Source organism: Rana temporaria, chromosome 1 (assembly GCF_905171775.1).
Source record: "Rana temporaria chromosome 1, aRanTem1.1, whole genome shotgun sequence".
Lineage (NCBI taxonomy): Eukaryota > Metazoa > Chordata > Amphibia > Anura > Ranidae > Rana > Rana temporaria.
Genome location: NC_053489.1, coordinates 106245930 through 106258657, shown reverse-complemented (window position 1 = coordinate 106258657; position 12728 = coordinate 106245930). Strand labels below are relative to the sequence as shown.

General features: G+C 45.3%; 1 protein-coding gene across 5 annotated transcripts in view; it reads left to right on the top strand.

Annotated features, from left to right (window-relative positions):
- The window catches only part of BDP1 (B double prime 1, subunit of RNA polymerase III transcription initiation factor IIIB), a 135524-nt gene that overhangs the window by 47748 nt on the left and 75048 nt on the right, over positions 1-12728 (top strand). For all 5 annotated transcript variants that reach the window (XM_040341500.1, XM_040341494.1, XM_040341486.1 and 2 more), the window contains exons 13-16: positions 3177-3306; positions 4926-4990; positions 9445-9655; positions 10471-10628. In XM_040341500.1, coding sequence (XP_040197434.1) covers positions 3177-3306; positions 4926-4990; positions 9445-9655; positions 10471-10628 — 564 coding nt within the window. The remainder of the gene's footprint in view (positions 1-3176; positions 3307-4925; positions 4991-9444; positions 9656-10470; positions 10629-12728) is intronic.

Below are 12728 nucleotides of genomic sequence, written 5' to 3'. Positions count from 1 at the left end.
TTTTGCTGACCTTGAGCCCTGGTTCACACTGGTGCGTTTTGACATGCAATTTTACATGTCAAATCGGCGGCATTTGCCGGCAATGGCACCGTCCTAATCGGTGCGACGCTACATCTGCGACGATGCACCGATTTTTAAAAAATAGTTTCTGTACTACATTTTGCTATGCACCTGTCTGTTTTTAGGTTCCAACTAGAGGTAGACCGATATGGGTTTTTCTCTGGCCGATGCCGATATTTAGAAATTGGGGCGGTCGATGGTGTAATATAGCTGCTTGGTCCCACCCACCCCCGACATCGAGCTGACAGCGCTCTCTCTCTCTCTCTCTACCCCCCCCCCCCCTCGCTCGCTCGCGCTCTCCCCCCCCTCTGTTACTTGTCAGTTTCACACTCAGTGCGGCGCTTGATGCTGCCAGAGCCGCTGAGTGTGGAGAAGGGAGGAGGAACGGCAGTCATTGTAAAATTTCGGCCTAATTTTGATAATAATCGGCCAATTTATAAAAAATTGCCAAATATCGGCTGATTTATATATCGGTCTACCCCCTAGTTCCAACCAATAAGTGGTTGGAAGCCTCTCTCTTTTCCATCTGGCAGGCCCTACTCATCACCCCATTTTGGTTAAGACCTTACTTTGCCAAACTTTGGTAAACATTCCTTTAAAAGAGATCCAACCACTACTATTAAAGAACGCTTTGGAGCAAATAGTTGCAGCTTTTAAAGCGGCGGTCAACACAAAAATGGAACCTCCGCTATTCGTAACCCCCCCCCCCACCAGGAGGGGGTGAAGATAACTTTATATTACAGGTATTTGCACCCACTTCCGGGCATAGACCCCTGCGGGGGTCATGCCACTCTCGCCCCCCCCCGATGTCTTCTGGGAAACGCGCAGAGTGACTCGTGCAGTTGGGAACCAGGAAGTGAAGCCGCAACGCTTCACCTCCTAAATCCCTCTCCGAGGTTGGCGGCGGCAGCATCAGAGGACTGAGGAACGGGCCGGCCTCGGGTGCCGACATCGCAGGCACCCTGGACAGGTAAGTGTCCATTTATTAAAAGTCAGCAGCTGCAGTATTTGTAGCTGCTGGCTTTTATTTTTTTTTAAGGCGGACCTCCGTTTTAAGCTACAGTATTGACAGGCTGCTGGAGGTTTCCTGTTCTCTTTTCCGCGTCTTCTGCCTCTGCATATGCAAAGGACACTTTAGTTAAAGCAGAACTTCACCCAAAATGGAAAGTTTTGCTTGTTTGCATCCCCTTCTCCACTGCAACATTTGGTGCTTTTTGAGAGCAGGGGGGAGCGGGTTACCTGGTTTTGACCAGTACCTGCTTTCACTTCCAGTCAGATCACCTTTGCCCCCTTAGCTTTTTTTCAAGTTGTGTGACAGGACCACCTTAAAAAATGTAATGTGACCTAAATTGTATTGCATTGCTGTGTATTTACAAGGGATAGTGATCTACCGAGGAATGGGCTACTGTGAACAAGTGCTAAAATTGACATGGAAACAAATATCACTTATGAGAGAAAAGTAGAGGATTAACCGATTGTGGACCAGCCGTTGCAGTTATACTGTGGCAGGTTGGCTCCGCTGTAGCTGTATGTCGGTCAATTTTAAGCGGTGTTAGCAGGTGGCGCACACGCCCGCTGCATCACGGGAGTGCCGATGCTTGTGACCGGCGGTTGAGATGAGAGGCAGAACAGGGTGTGTGGGGTTCTGTGAGCTGAGGAAATGCAGATCGTGAGTACCTAATAGTTGGGGACCACGATCTATTATTTCCTCTGTCAGTCCCTTCCCCCTTCAGTTATAACACACATTAGGGAACACACTTAACCCCTTGTTCACCCCCTAGTGTTAACCCCTTCCCTGTCAGTGACATCTTTGTAGCACTGATCACTGTATAAATGCCAATGGTCCCAAAAATGTGTCAAGTGTCTGATGTGTCCGCCATAATGTCGCAGTCCTGATAAAAATCGCAGATCGTCGCCATTACTAGTAAAATAAATAAAAATTATAATAAAAATGCTATAAATCTATCCCCTATTTACTCATACGCCGGCGTACTTTAAAATTTCCCGCGTCGTATCTTTAGTTTGAATCCTCAAACCAAGATACGACGGCATCTGGGTTAGATCCGACAGGCGTACGGCTTCGTACGCCTTCGGATCGTAGATGCAATACTTCGGCATCCGCTGGGTGGAGTTCTCGTCGTTTTCCGCGTCGGGTATGCAAATAAGCTATTTACGGCTTTTCCCGGCGTATAGTTAAAGCTGGTATTTTGCGGCGTATAGTTAGACTTGCCATGTTAAGTATGGCCGTCATTCCCACTTTTAATTTGAATTTTTTATTTTTTTTTTGCGTAAGTCGTCCGTGAATCGGGATGGACGTAACTCACATCTATGTTAATAAATATGACGTCCTAGCGACATCATTTAGCGCAATGCACGGCGGGAAATTTTGGGACGACGCATGCGCAGTTCATTTGGCGCGGGGACGCGCTTCATTTAAATGAAACACGCCCCCTAATCACCGAATTCCGCCGCCAGAGATACACTACGCCGCCATAACTTACAGTGCAAAATCTTCCTGGATTCAAACTAAAGCCAGGTAAGGTACGGCGGCGTAGCGTATCTCTGATACGCTGCGTGGGTGCAGATCTCTGTGGATCTGCCCCTATAACTTTTGTGCAAACCAATCGATTTACGCTTATTCTGACTTTTTTTTTTTTTTATTACCAAAAATATATAGAAGAATACATAATGGCCTAAACTGAGAAAAAAAATCACGCTTTCCCCCAAAAAATGGATATTTATTATAGCAAAGTACAAAATATTGTGCGTTGTTTGTTTTTTTTTTTCCTAAGTTGTCTCTCTTTTTTTTGTTTATGGCGTAAAAAAAAAAACGCAGAGATTATGAAATACCACCAAAAGAAAGCTCTATTTGTGGGGGAAAAAAGGACATCAATTTTGTTTGGGGTACAGCGTTGCACGACCGCACAATTGTCAGTTAAAGCGACGCAGTGCCGAATCGCAAAAAATGGCCTGGTCATTGGGCAGCCAAATCTTCCAGGTTAAAAAGCATTTATGATTGGCAGAAAACCTACACTTCAGGCCTCTTTTGATGGACATAGCTGAGCAGTTGAAAAATTCTAGCAGGTGTTTGTATTTAATTTTTCTTTTGTATTTAGTTTACAGGAAAGTTTGAGTGTCATGCCCGGCTCACAGACAGTGTCGGATGAATATGGCTACTTTGACAATGTTCTGATGGAGACCATGGAGACCAGTCAAGAGGATTCTGTCTTTGAAACTAGTCACTTGGTATGTTAACTCGTATAGTAAATTATAGCTGAACTCCAGGAGAAGTAAAAATCTAACTTTGCAGTGTGGCTGCAGAATTTATCAGCATAGACCTCTGACAACTGTACAGTGCAATGTAGCTTTTCCATGCATGGCTAAGGGTGCACCCGACGCTGATTACATCCGGCGATTAGCTGTGGCAGGCATCCCCATTAAAGGCGATGGGGAAATCGGCCCTGCACACAGGCAGCCTGCATCCAGGCCGATCACTTTCATGCGGACGACACACAAATCTATCTCTCTACTCCTTGTCTCTCCCATTACTAACTTGCTAACTGACATATCAACACAGATTTCACACCACTTCCTATATCTCTTATCTTTCTAAAACTGAGCTCATAATATTTCCTCCGGCCTGTGCCTTCTCCCCTGACTTCTCCATCAAGATCAATATTACAACCATCAGTCCCTCTCATCAGTCCAGGGTACTAGGTATAATCCTGGACTCTGACCTGTCCTTTCAGCCCCAAATCCAATTGCTGTCCAAACTTGCAGACTTCACCTCTTTAATATCTCCAATACCACTAATCGTGAATAAGAAAAAATTGTTTAGCGCTATTTAAATATACAATCGTGAATGTTATCAATAATTGCTTAACCAATAACTGAAACCAAACAGATGACTATATGTCAAAATTGTATTTAATATGCATCATAAGATTTTCACTGTTTGACGTGTCAATTTATTTATTTTCACTTGGTGCGATTTTGACATATAGTCATCTGTTTGGTTTCAGTTATTATTTAAGCAATTACTGATAACATTCACGATTGTATATTTAAATAGCGCTACACAATTATTCCCATTCACGATTTAGCTTTTTGTCTACAGCTGTGTTGGCAGCCATTTTTTTTTATATATATACACTTTCTTACTTTTGCACAGCGCAGTATACCTTCCCCTTTTTTTTGCCAATACCACTAATCAACTGATTCCCTCCCTCGTTATCTCTCGCCTTGACTATTGTAACTCCCTACCTCTTTGCAGGTTGTCCCCCCCTCTTCAGGCTTTCATAAATGCTGCTGCCAGACTCATCCATCTTATTCAGTGTCCGGCACGCCTCTCTGCCAATCCCTCCACTGGCTTCCCATTGCCTAACTATTAGAATACAAAACACTAACAATAACATACAAAGCCATTTACAACTCTGCCCTAAGCTACATCACGACCTTCATCAAGACCTTCTGCTCTCTAACTCCTCCTTCCACATTCGTCTCCAGGACTTCCCTAGAGCCTCCACCATCCTCTGGAAATCGCTTCCCCCGATCTGTCCGGCTATCTCCTACTTTGTCCACTTTTAGGCGATTCCTGAAAACTCATCTCTTCCTATACTGCTTACAGCCAATAACCAAATCTCTTATTTCTTCCTATCAGTTCATCTATCACAGTTATTAGCTTTTGTTCCACCAGCCCCCTCCCTATTAGAGGGGCAGTTGATTTTACTCCAATCCATCATTACTTCTGCATTTGGGCCTTATTGCTGAAATAGGGGATGGGGATGCTTAGGATAAGTATGGTGTGTATTAGTTCTGCTCATCCTTTCTTTTCTGTTGAATATTTTGTGTATTTGATTTCATAGACTTCTGACAGTTTTAAAGAAGCACCTCTTGAAGACCTGGCTGAGGATAATCACACAGGGACTGAGTAAGTGTGTACCGTAGTCGAAATACTCAAACTCTGTAATAGGTTTAAAAGGGTTTATTTCTAAAGTTTAAAGCAGTATTAACCACTTGCCGCCCGCCAATGACAAATTGACGTCGGCAAAGTGGTTGTAGAATCCTGAGTGGACATCATATGAGTCTGACACCCCGCAACACCGATCAAGGTAAAGTGTCTCTCACGGAGACTCTTTACCACGTGATCAGCCATGCCCAATCACGGCTGATCACGATGTAAACCACCCATTCACAAATATTCTGGCCCTTGGGGTCTGGTACAGGAGCTGCACCCATTTAATAAACTTCGTGCCAAACCCGTAACATCCCAAACATTCCCATAGATACACCCATTTGACCGAGTCGAAAGCCTTGGCCGTGTCCAAGGCAACTACCACTCTGGTCCCACTGTTGTCATGTTGGGCTTGTATGTTCATGAATAACCTCCTAATATTCATGGCTGTATTCTTTCCCGGCATAAAGCCTGTTTGGTCTGCGTGAATCAGAGAGAGAATGACTGTATTTAGCCTGGATGATAGTATCTTGGCTAGTATTTTAATGTCCACTGTCAAGAGGGAGATAGGTCTATAGGATTCCGGATATTTTGGGTCTTTGCCCGGCTTAGGGAGAACTATAATTTGTGCCTCCTGCATGGAGGCGGGAAGCGTGCCAATCACGGCTGATCACGATGTAAACAGGAAAAGCCGGTAATCAGCTTTTCCTCACTCGCGTCTGTCAGACGTGAGTAGAGGAGAGCCGATCAGCTGCTCCTGTGACAGGGGGGGTTTGTGCTGATCGATTATCAGCACAGCCCCCCCGAGGATGCCCACTGGACCACCAGGGATGCAAAAAAAAAAAGGTATGCCACCCTAGACCACCAGGGATGAGAAGGACACAAAAAATGGATGCCAATCAGTGCCGCAATAGATGCCAATCGGTGCCCACAATGGGCATCACTGATTGGCAGGCATTGTTTGGCACTGATTGGCATCCATTAGTACAACACATATGATAGTGCCCATCTATGCCCATCCGTGCCACCTATCAGTGCCCATCCATGCCGCCTATCCGTGCCCATCCGTGCCACCCATCTGTACACATCCGTGTCGCCTATCCGTGCCGCCTATCTGCCCATCTGTGCCACCTATCTGTGCCCGTCTGTGCCACCTATCCGTTTCCATCCGTGCCGCTTATCCAAGCCCATCCATGCCGCCTATCAGTGCCCATCTGTGCCGCCCATCAGTGCCGCATATTGGTGCCCATCAATGCCACCACATCAGTGCCAGCTCATCGGTGCCCATCAGTGCCGCCTTATCAGTGCCCGTCAGTGCAGTACCATCAGTGCCCATCAGTGAAGGAGAAAACGTACTTATTTACAATGTTTTATAACAGAAACAAAAAAAAAAAAAATTTTTTTCTAAATTTTCGGTTATTTTTTAAAAAAAATTGCAGAAAATAAATATCCCAGAGGTAATCAAATACCACCAAAAGAAAGCTCTATTTGTGGGTACAAAATGATAAAAATTTGTTTGGGTACAGTGTAGCATGACCGCGCAATTGTCATTCAAATTGCAACAGCGCTGAAAGCTAAAAATTGGTCTGGGCGGGAAGGTGTATAAGTGCCCTGTATGGAAGTGGTTAAATACTGAAAGCAAACATTATATCGCACTCGCCAATTATTGGATGTGATGGCTGCATTAATTTTAATGTTTGTGATTTCCCCCCCCCCCCCACCTGATGATCTAGCCAGTAAGTCTGTTTTTCAACAAAACAAGCTGTCGAGCAGATGTAGCTGTTGGAGGGCTGTGGCAAATCATTTCCCTCTGACGGGTTCTTACAATGATCAGGATTTATTTATTTATGGGAAACCTTTATCTCAAAAGGAATTAAATTGCTGTAAGACCCCTTTCACACTGAGGAGTTTTTTTAGGCGTTTTAGCGCTAAAAATAGTGCCTAAATACCACCTGAAAAAATCCTGCCCTGCAGTCTGTGTGACAGCCTGAATGCTTTCACACTGGAGCGGTGCGCATCTTTGGAGCGGGGTGTTTACTGCGCCTTCCCAATGACAGTAATGGGAAACCGCGGTAATACCGCCTGCAATGCACCTCTGTAGAGGCGCATTGCGGGCAGTATTAAACCTTTTTCGGCCGCTAGCGGGGGTTAAAAACGCACCGCTAGCGGGGGCGAATACCGGGGCAGTTACGACGATAGAGCGGCGCTAAAAATAGCGCCGCTATACCGTCAGCGCACCTCCCGCATCGGTGTGAAAGGGGCCTAACTGCTTAAAACTGTGAGCTACAGTTAGGCTTCAGTTTGTTAGTGTATCTCGGTTTACTAGTGCATCTAATACTACCCTTCCCCCCAGACTGACATTGCTGATGTCCAGAGGTGTCTCTCTTGCTCCTTCATTCAAAATGTAGGCACCCCAATACAGGAGACATGCGACTGATCAGTTCATCAAGTGTTTTTACTACCACTTTAATGTTTTAAAATTAGCAAACTCACTTTAGATCTGTGTGAAAGCAGAGGGGGAACACTTTTACTGTTCAGTTGGACCATTTTTCTGTAGTAACTAGGCACATGTGGAGGACTACACAATGTTCACATGTGTGCACGGCCCCTTTTTTGGACATAGAAGATGCATGAAATGGGTGAGGCTCCATGCACACAGAAGCTAAAAAAAGCTATAAAAAACGCCAGTAGCTTTGCAGGGAGCCTTTCAACGTTTTTTTAGCATTTTGCAATAACGTTTTTTAGCTTTTTTTTTTTTCAATGGATAAAAAAACGCTGGTGAGCAGCGTTTTTGAGCATTTTTCGGCGTTTTGCGTTTTTCCCCGCAGAAAAACGGCACTTTGAACGCAAATTTCGGGCAGTCAGAAAAAAGCCAATAAACTCCAAAGCTCATTAACACTAAAAAACGCCCATAGGCTAATATAGAGTTCAGTTTATGGGCTTTTTTAAAAAAAAAAAAAGCCCATAAACTGCAGTTTATCAGCTTATGTGTGCATGGAGCCTAAATTTTTTTTCCTTTTCATGTTAAAATCCCCCATCCACACTGCCGGTACTGTCAGGTGTCTGGCCATAAATGCCAGGCCCATGGTGACGACTTCCGAGCAGTACGGAGGGGGGATTTAGCAAGCAATCAGCAATACCGGCAGTCCGCCAATGCGGGCACATAAGAACAAATCCCTCCCCTGCTGGTCAGACTCCAAAGACACCAGTTCAAATGGAGTAGCCTTGGACACCAATAGCGAGACACCCCTTGAAAAGCTATTATGTGTGCTGTGGTACACCCACCCTATCCAGGGGCGCTTTAGTGCAGATTGCAAGTGGCCCGTGACGCGTGTCTCCGTTAGGGCCATTATATTGGCCCTTTGAGACCTAAGATAGGCCAGGGCGGCCGTGCGCTTTATTTTATCTCTCACACCCCGCACATTCCAAGTCATTACCTTAACCGAGGACATGAGGTCACCTGTTGAAATCTACTCGGCCATGAAATCAGGGTGACAGATCGGTAAAACAGTATAAACATTCTTCCCTGTAAAACATCACAGATATATGCATCTTCATACACAGTCATTCCTGTTACATCTCTACAGTACAAACCGTATTGCATCAACCATATAGGGTCACAACGGTGGCTCTGCAACCTTTCACCCCCCCTCCCCCCTCCCAGCCCATCACCTCCCCAACCTGGTGTGAGCATTACCTTCCCATAAAGTACAACCAAATTTAGAAAAAAAAAAAACCTGACTGGAGGCACATAACTTCTGTCCTGTGTGTATCAAAACATGACAATCACAGTCAATCCCGTAGGAGCGATTATTCACTGAGCTGCACGTGGAGCTGAAGTGGGAACCAGGAATCATTCCCACAAGATTTTTAGGGACTCACTCCTCCTGCTGTCCAACCCATACCCCACCATGTTGTTCCCCATTTCTGCACCAATGTCTTTCACGGATCTCCAGCACATCCGCCGCGGTGTGCACCCACAGTCCATCAGAGGGCTTAAGTCCCCCTCCGATCCCGGAGGGGGCCGCCCCCATTCCATAAGTTGGAGAATCATGTCAAATCCCCTCCATGCGGTTAGGCCAAAACTTTGCCCAAATAAAAAAAAAAAAAACATATAAAAATTGAAACGGTACTCGACGGGCCCTAGGCCTCCATTTATAGTATCTCACATCTGGTTCTCACGTTGACAGTCATAAGGGGACACGTACGTACACACTCACTGCTCCCCGGAGAGAGAAAAAAGGAGAGAGGAAAAAAAAAAGTTCACCAGGGGGGGAAACCCCCCAACAGAGAAGCGGCTGTTGTTTAAGATAGTTATAGGTAACCGTACTCACTTGCACCCAAAATCGCCTCTATGCTTGCCTCCCCTTCCGATCCAACCAGGCTGCTACTGATTGTTAATTGCATTTTACTTATACCTTTTATCCTAGGGCTGAAGGATCTACTGAGTCACAGAAAGAATTGTCTAGACCTGCAGCTCTCGCAATAAGTAGATTCCAGAGGCCACGACCGAACCTACCAACGCGGGCATTGCCCAGACAGGAGAAAGTTTTGATATCAGAGAGCGAGGATATTACTGAGGAAAGAAATGATCTTCCTGCTGATAATTCTTCATTGCAGAGCCATCTGAAGGACAAAAATGTAAGGAAACGCTTTGTTATTGGTTTAATATTGCCCTAATACCTTGTTCTAGTTTTTAACTCTTTAAACCTATAAACCATATACTTTTTTTTAATGAAAAATGGGCTGATAATTCTCTTAATCATTTAGTACAGAACACAGGCAACTTATTCTTACACTATGACCCCTTTCACACTGGGACATTTTTCAGGCGTTTTTGGGCTAAAAATAGCACTTGTATAGCGCCTGAAAAATGCCTCCCCTGCAGTCTGTGTGAAAGTCTGAGGGCTTTCACACTGAGGCGATGCGCTGGCAGTACGTTAAAAAAAATCCCACAAGCAGCATCTTTGGAGCGGTGTGTACACTCTGAAGAAAAGGCCGCCCGTGCCGTTTCTTCAGAAGTGTGTGCCGTGACTGGTGGCTTCCACGCGCATTCGTGGGAGTGACATCCGCCGACCCAGAAAGAAGACTTGTAAAGATGGGTGCAGCCTCCAGTGAGGACGACACAGGCTTTGTTTGCAGGTAAGTGTGATTCTAAGCTGCATGGATTCTAAAACCTTTCTGTCACAGTTTTTTTTTGGTCACTGCCCTCATGTCTAATGTCATGGTCGGTTTTGGCAATATTTGGCTTCTCTTCTGTAACTGAAAATGCCAGCTTACAGTATGTCCCTGAAGCCAAGGCATGCTCATATAATAATGTGGAAATGTGTGTGCACGTTGGGCATATATATTCTCTTTTAATAGTCCGCTTGTTTGCTATGAAATTGTGGAAATTGCAGTGTCTAACCAGCTTTAATAACTAAAGTTCACACAGAAATTGTAATTTTGTCTTTTAGCTTGAAAGTGGAGAATCTGAGTTCTCAATAACGGCATCTACCAGAAATGATGACATTCCTTGTCCTGTCGAGACAAATTCTTCCTTGGAATCGCCCCAGCTTCAGCCAGGAGACTCTGATATTCCAACAAAATGTGCTGCTGAAAAGGAAGATCTAAAGTAAGTTTGTGGAGCAGTAGCTTTAGTCTTAACTTTAAAGCCGATTTCCAAAAAATAAAAATAATTGAAAGTCAGCCGCTACAAATACTGCAGCTGCTGACTTTTAATATATGGAAACTTACCTGTCCTAGGCACCCACGATGTCTGCACCCGAAGCCGATCTGTGTCTCGGCTCTCGGGTGCTGCCGCCGCCATCTTCACTGAGGGAATCAGGAAGTGAAACTTTGCGGCTTCGCTTCCTGGTTAGATACTGCGCATGTGTGAGTCTTGAGGCACGATACCACTGGTCCCTGCTGTCTTCTGGGACCTGTTGGCTCCCAGAAGACAGCGGGTTGGACGGAGAAGGCGCCGGACGTGGAGTAGGTCACCGCGGTGATCTTTACCCGGAAGTGAGAGCAAATACCTGGATTACACAGGTATCTGCTCCCTCCTCCCCCTGAAAGGTCCCAAATGTGACACCGGGTGGATTCCAAAAAAGGAAGTTCCATTTTTGGGTGGAACTCCGCTTTAAGTGCTTCTTTTGTGTCCCAATTATTTTCTGCTATTTAGGCCTTTTTTATTTTTACTCTTTCTTTTCTGTGCTCACTGTGCACCTACTGCACCAACACTCACTTCGGCACCAGCTACCACTGCACTGACTCACCCGCTGCCAATGTATTAATGTGCATCTGCCATTACTGCACTGCTGTGATCTTCTGTACTAGGGTTATCCCGATACCACTTTTTAAAAACCGAATACAAGTACCGATACTTTTTTCCATGTACTCGCTGATACCGAATACTGATACTTTTTTTAAATGTGATCAGCGGGAAGAATGCCCCTTTACAGATAGCGAAAACATTCATTGGGGTCACTATTTTGCGAGTTGGAAAATAATCAATGCTGCTTTTTGGATTTTAAACTTCTATTAAGCACTATAGGTGCAATACAGAATAACTGTCAGTGGGTGACACTGTCCTCCTTAAGAGTTAATTCTTATCTTCTTATTCATGAGAGAAAGGCAGCCCCCCCCCCCAGCTCTTCCCTCCCCCTGGGCCATGCTGAGCGTATCAAAACTGAACTTTGCTTAAAAAATGGGATCTAAAATAAAATACAAATCTATAAATTGATCAATTTCTTTTAAATGAGCAATGTTATTTAGAATAAAACTATAAATTCCTAAAGTCCAATTGATAATTCTCTATTTTTTATGTGACTCCATACTGACACAGAAAGAACATGCAATGCAGTAGACAGTGACACACGGCACGCACTGGCAACTGCACATAGCTTGCAACTGTGATAGTGTGTGTATTACTGTGTCCTACTAGTGACAGTATTCATTCAGCTATAGTCACTTCACACAATCTTTTACTTGCTGCCTGCTACGATGTCCGTCCTGCTCTCCCCCTGCTCTCCGTCCCCTCGCCTCACCTCTCCGCCCCCTCTCCGCCCCATCTTAGCCCCTTTCAGCCCACTCTCAGCAGTTAGCACGATCTCCGCCGCTAGCTCTCTGCCCCTCTAAGCAATTAGAATGATCTCCGCTGTCTCCCCGCCCCTTCTCAGCCCCCACTCTCCACCCCCTCTCAGCCCCCGCTCTCCACCCCCTCTCTGCACCCGCTCTCCACCCCCTCTCTGCACCCGCTCTCCGCCCCCTCTCTGCACCCGCTCGTCACCTGGGGGAAAAAAAAAATAAGTATCGGCAGAACCATTTGCACGAGTACAAGTATCGGTATCGGGACAACCCTATTCTGTACACAATGCAACTGCAGAAATGTGCAATTTGTACCCTTTTCCCTGTTGCAGAATGGTGTTTTACTTGTTAATTTTTCCAAAACAAAAGGGGATTTCCCCCTTATCTTGGATTTCAAGGCCCCAAATATTTTGATTTGGGCTCAGAAATTCTGTAATCCCTCCTAGCTTCTCTTTGTCAGGGAGGCTTTTTTGGCCTCTGTGGACACCAAGGACAGGTATTTGGATGTACCCATTTTTCCAGTGCATCATTAAATCATACACTTTGCTGTGAGTCCTCTGTATTTCCAGTTTGCGGCCTTGCCATTTGGCCTGTCTTCTTCACCTCTGGCATTCACCAAGATGCTGTCTCTTTTTCTAGCTTAACT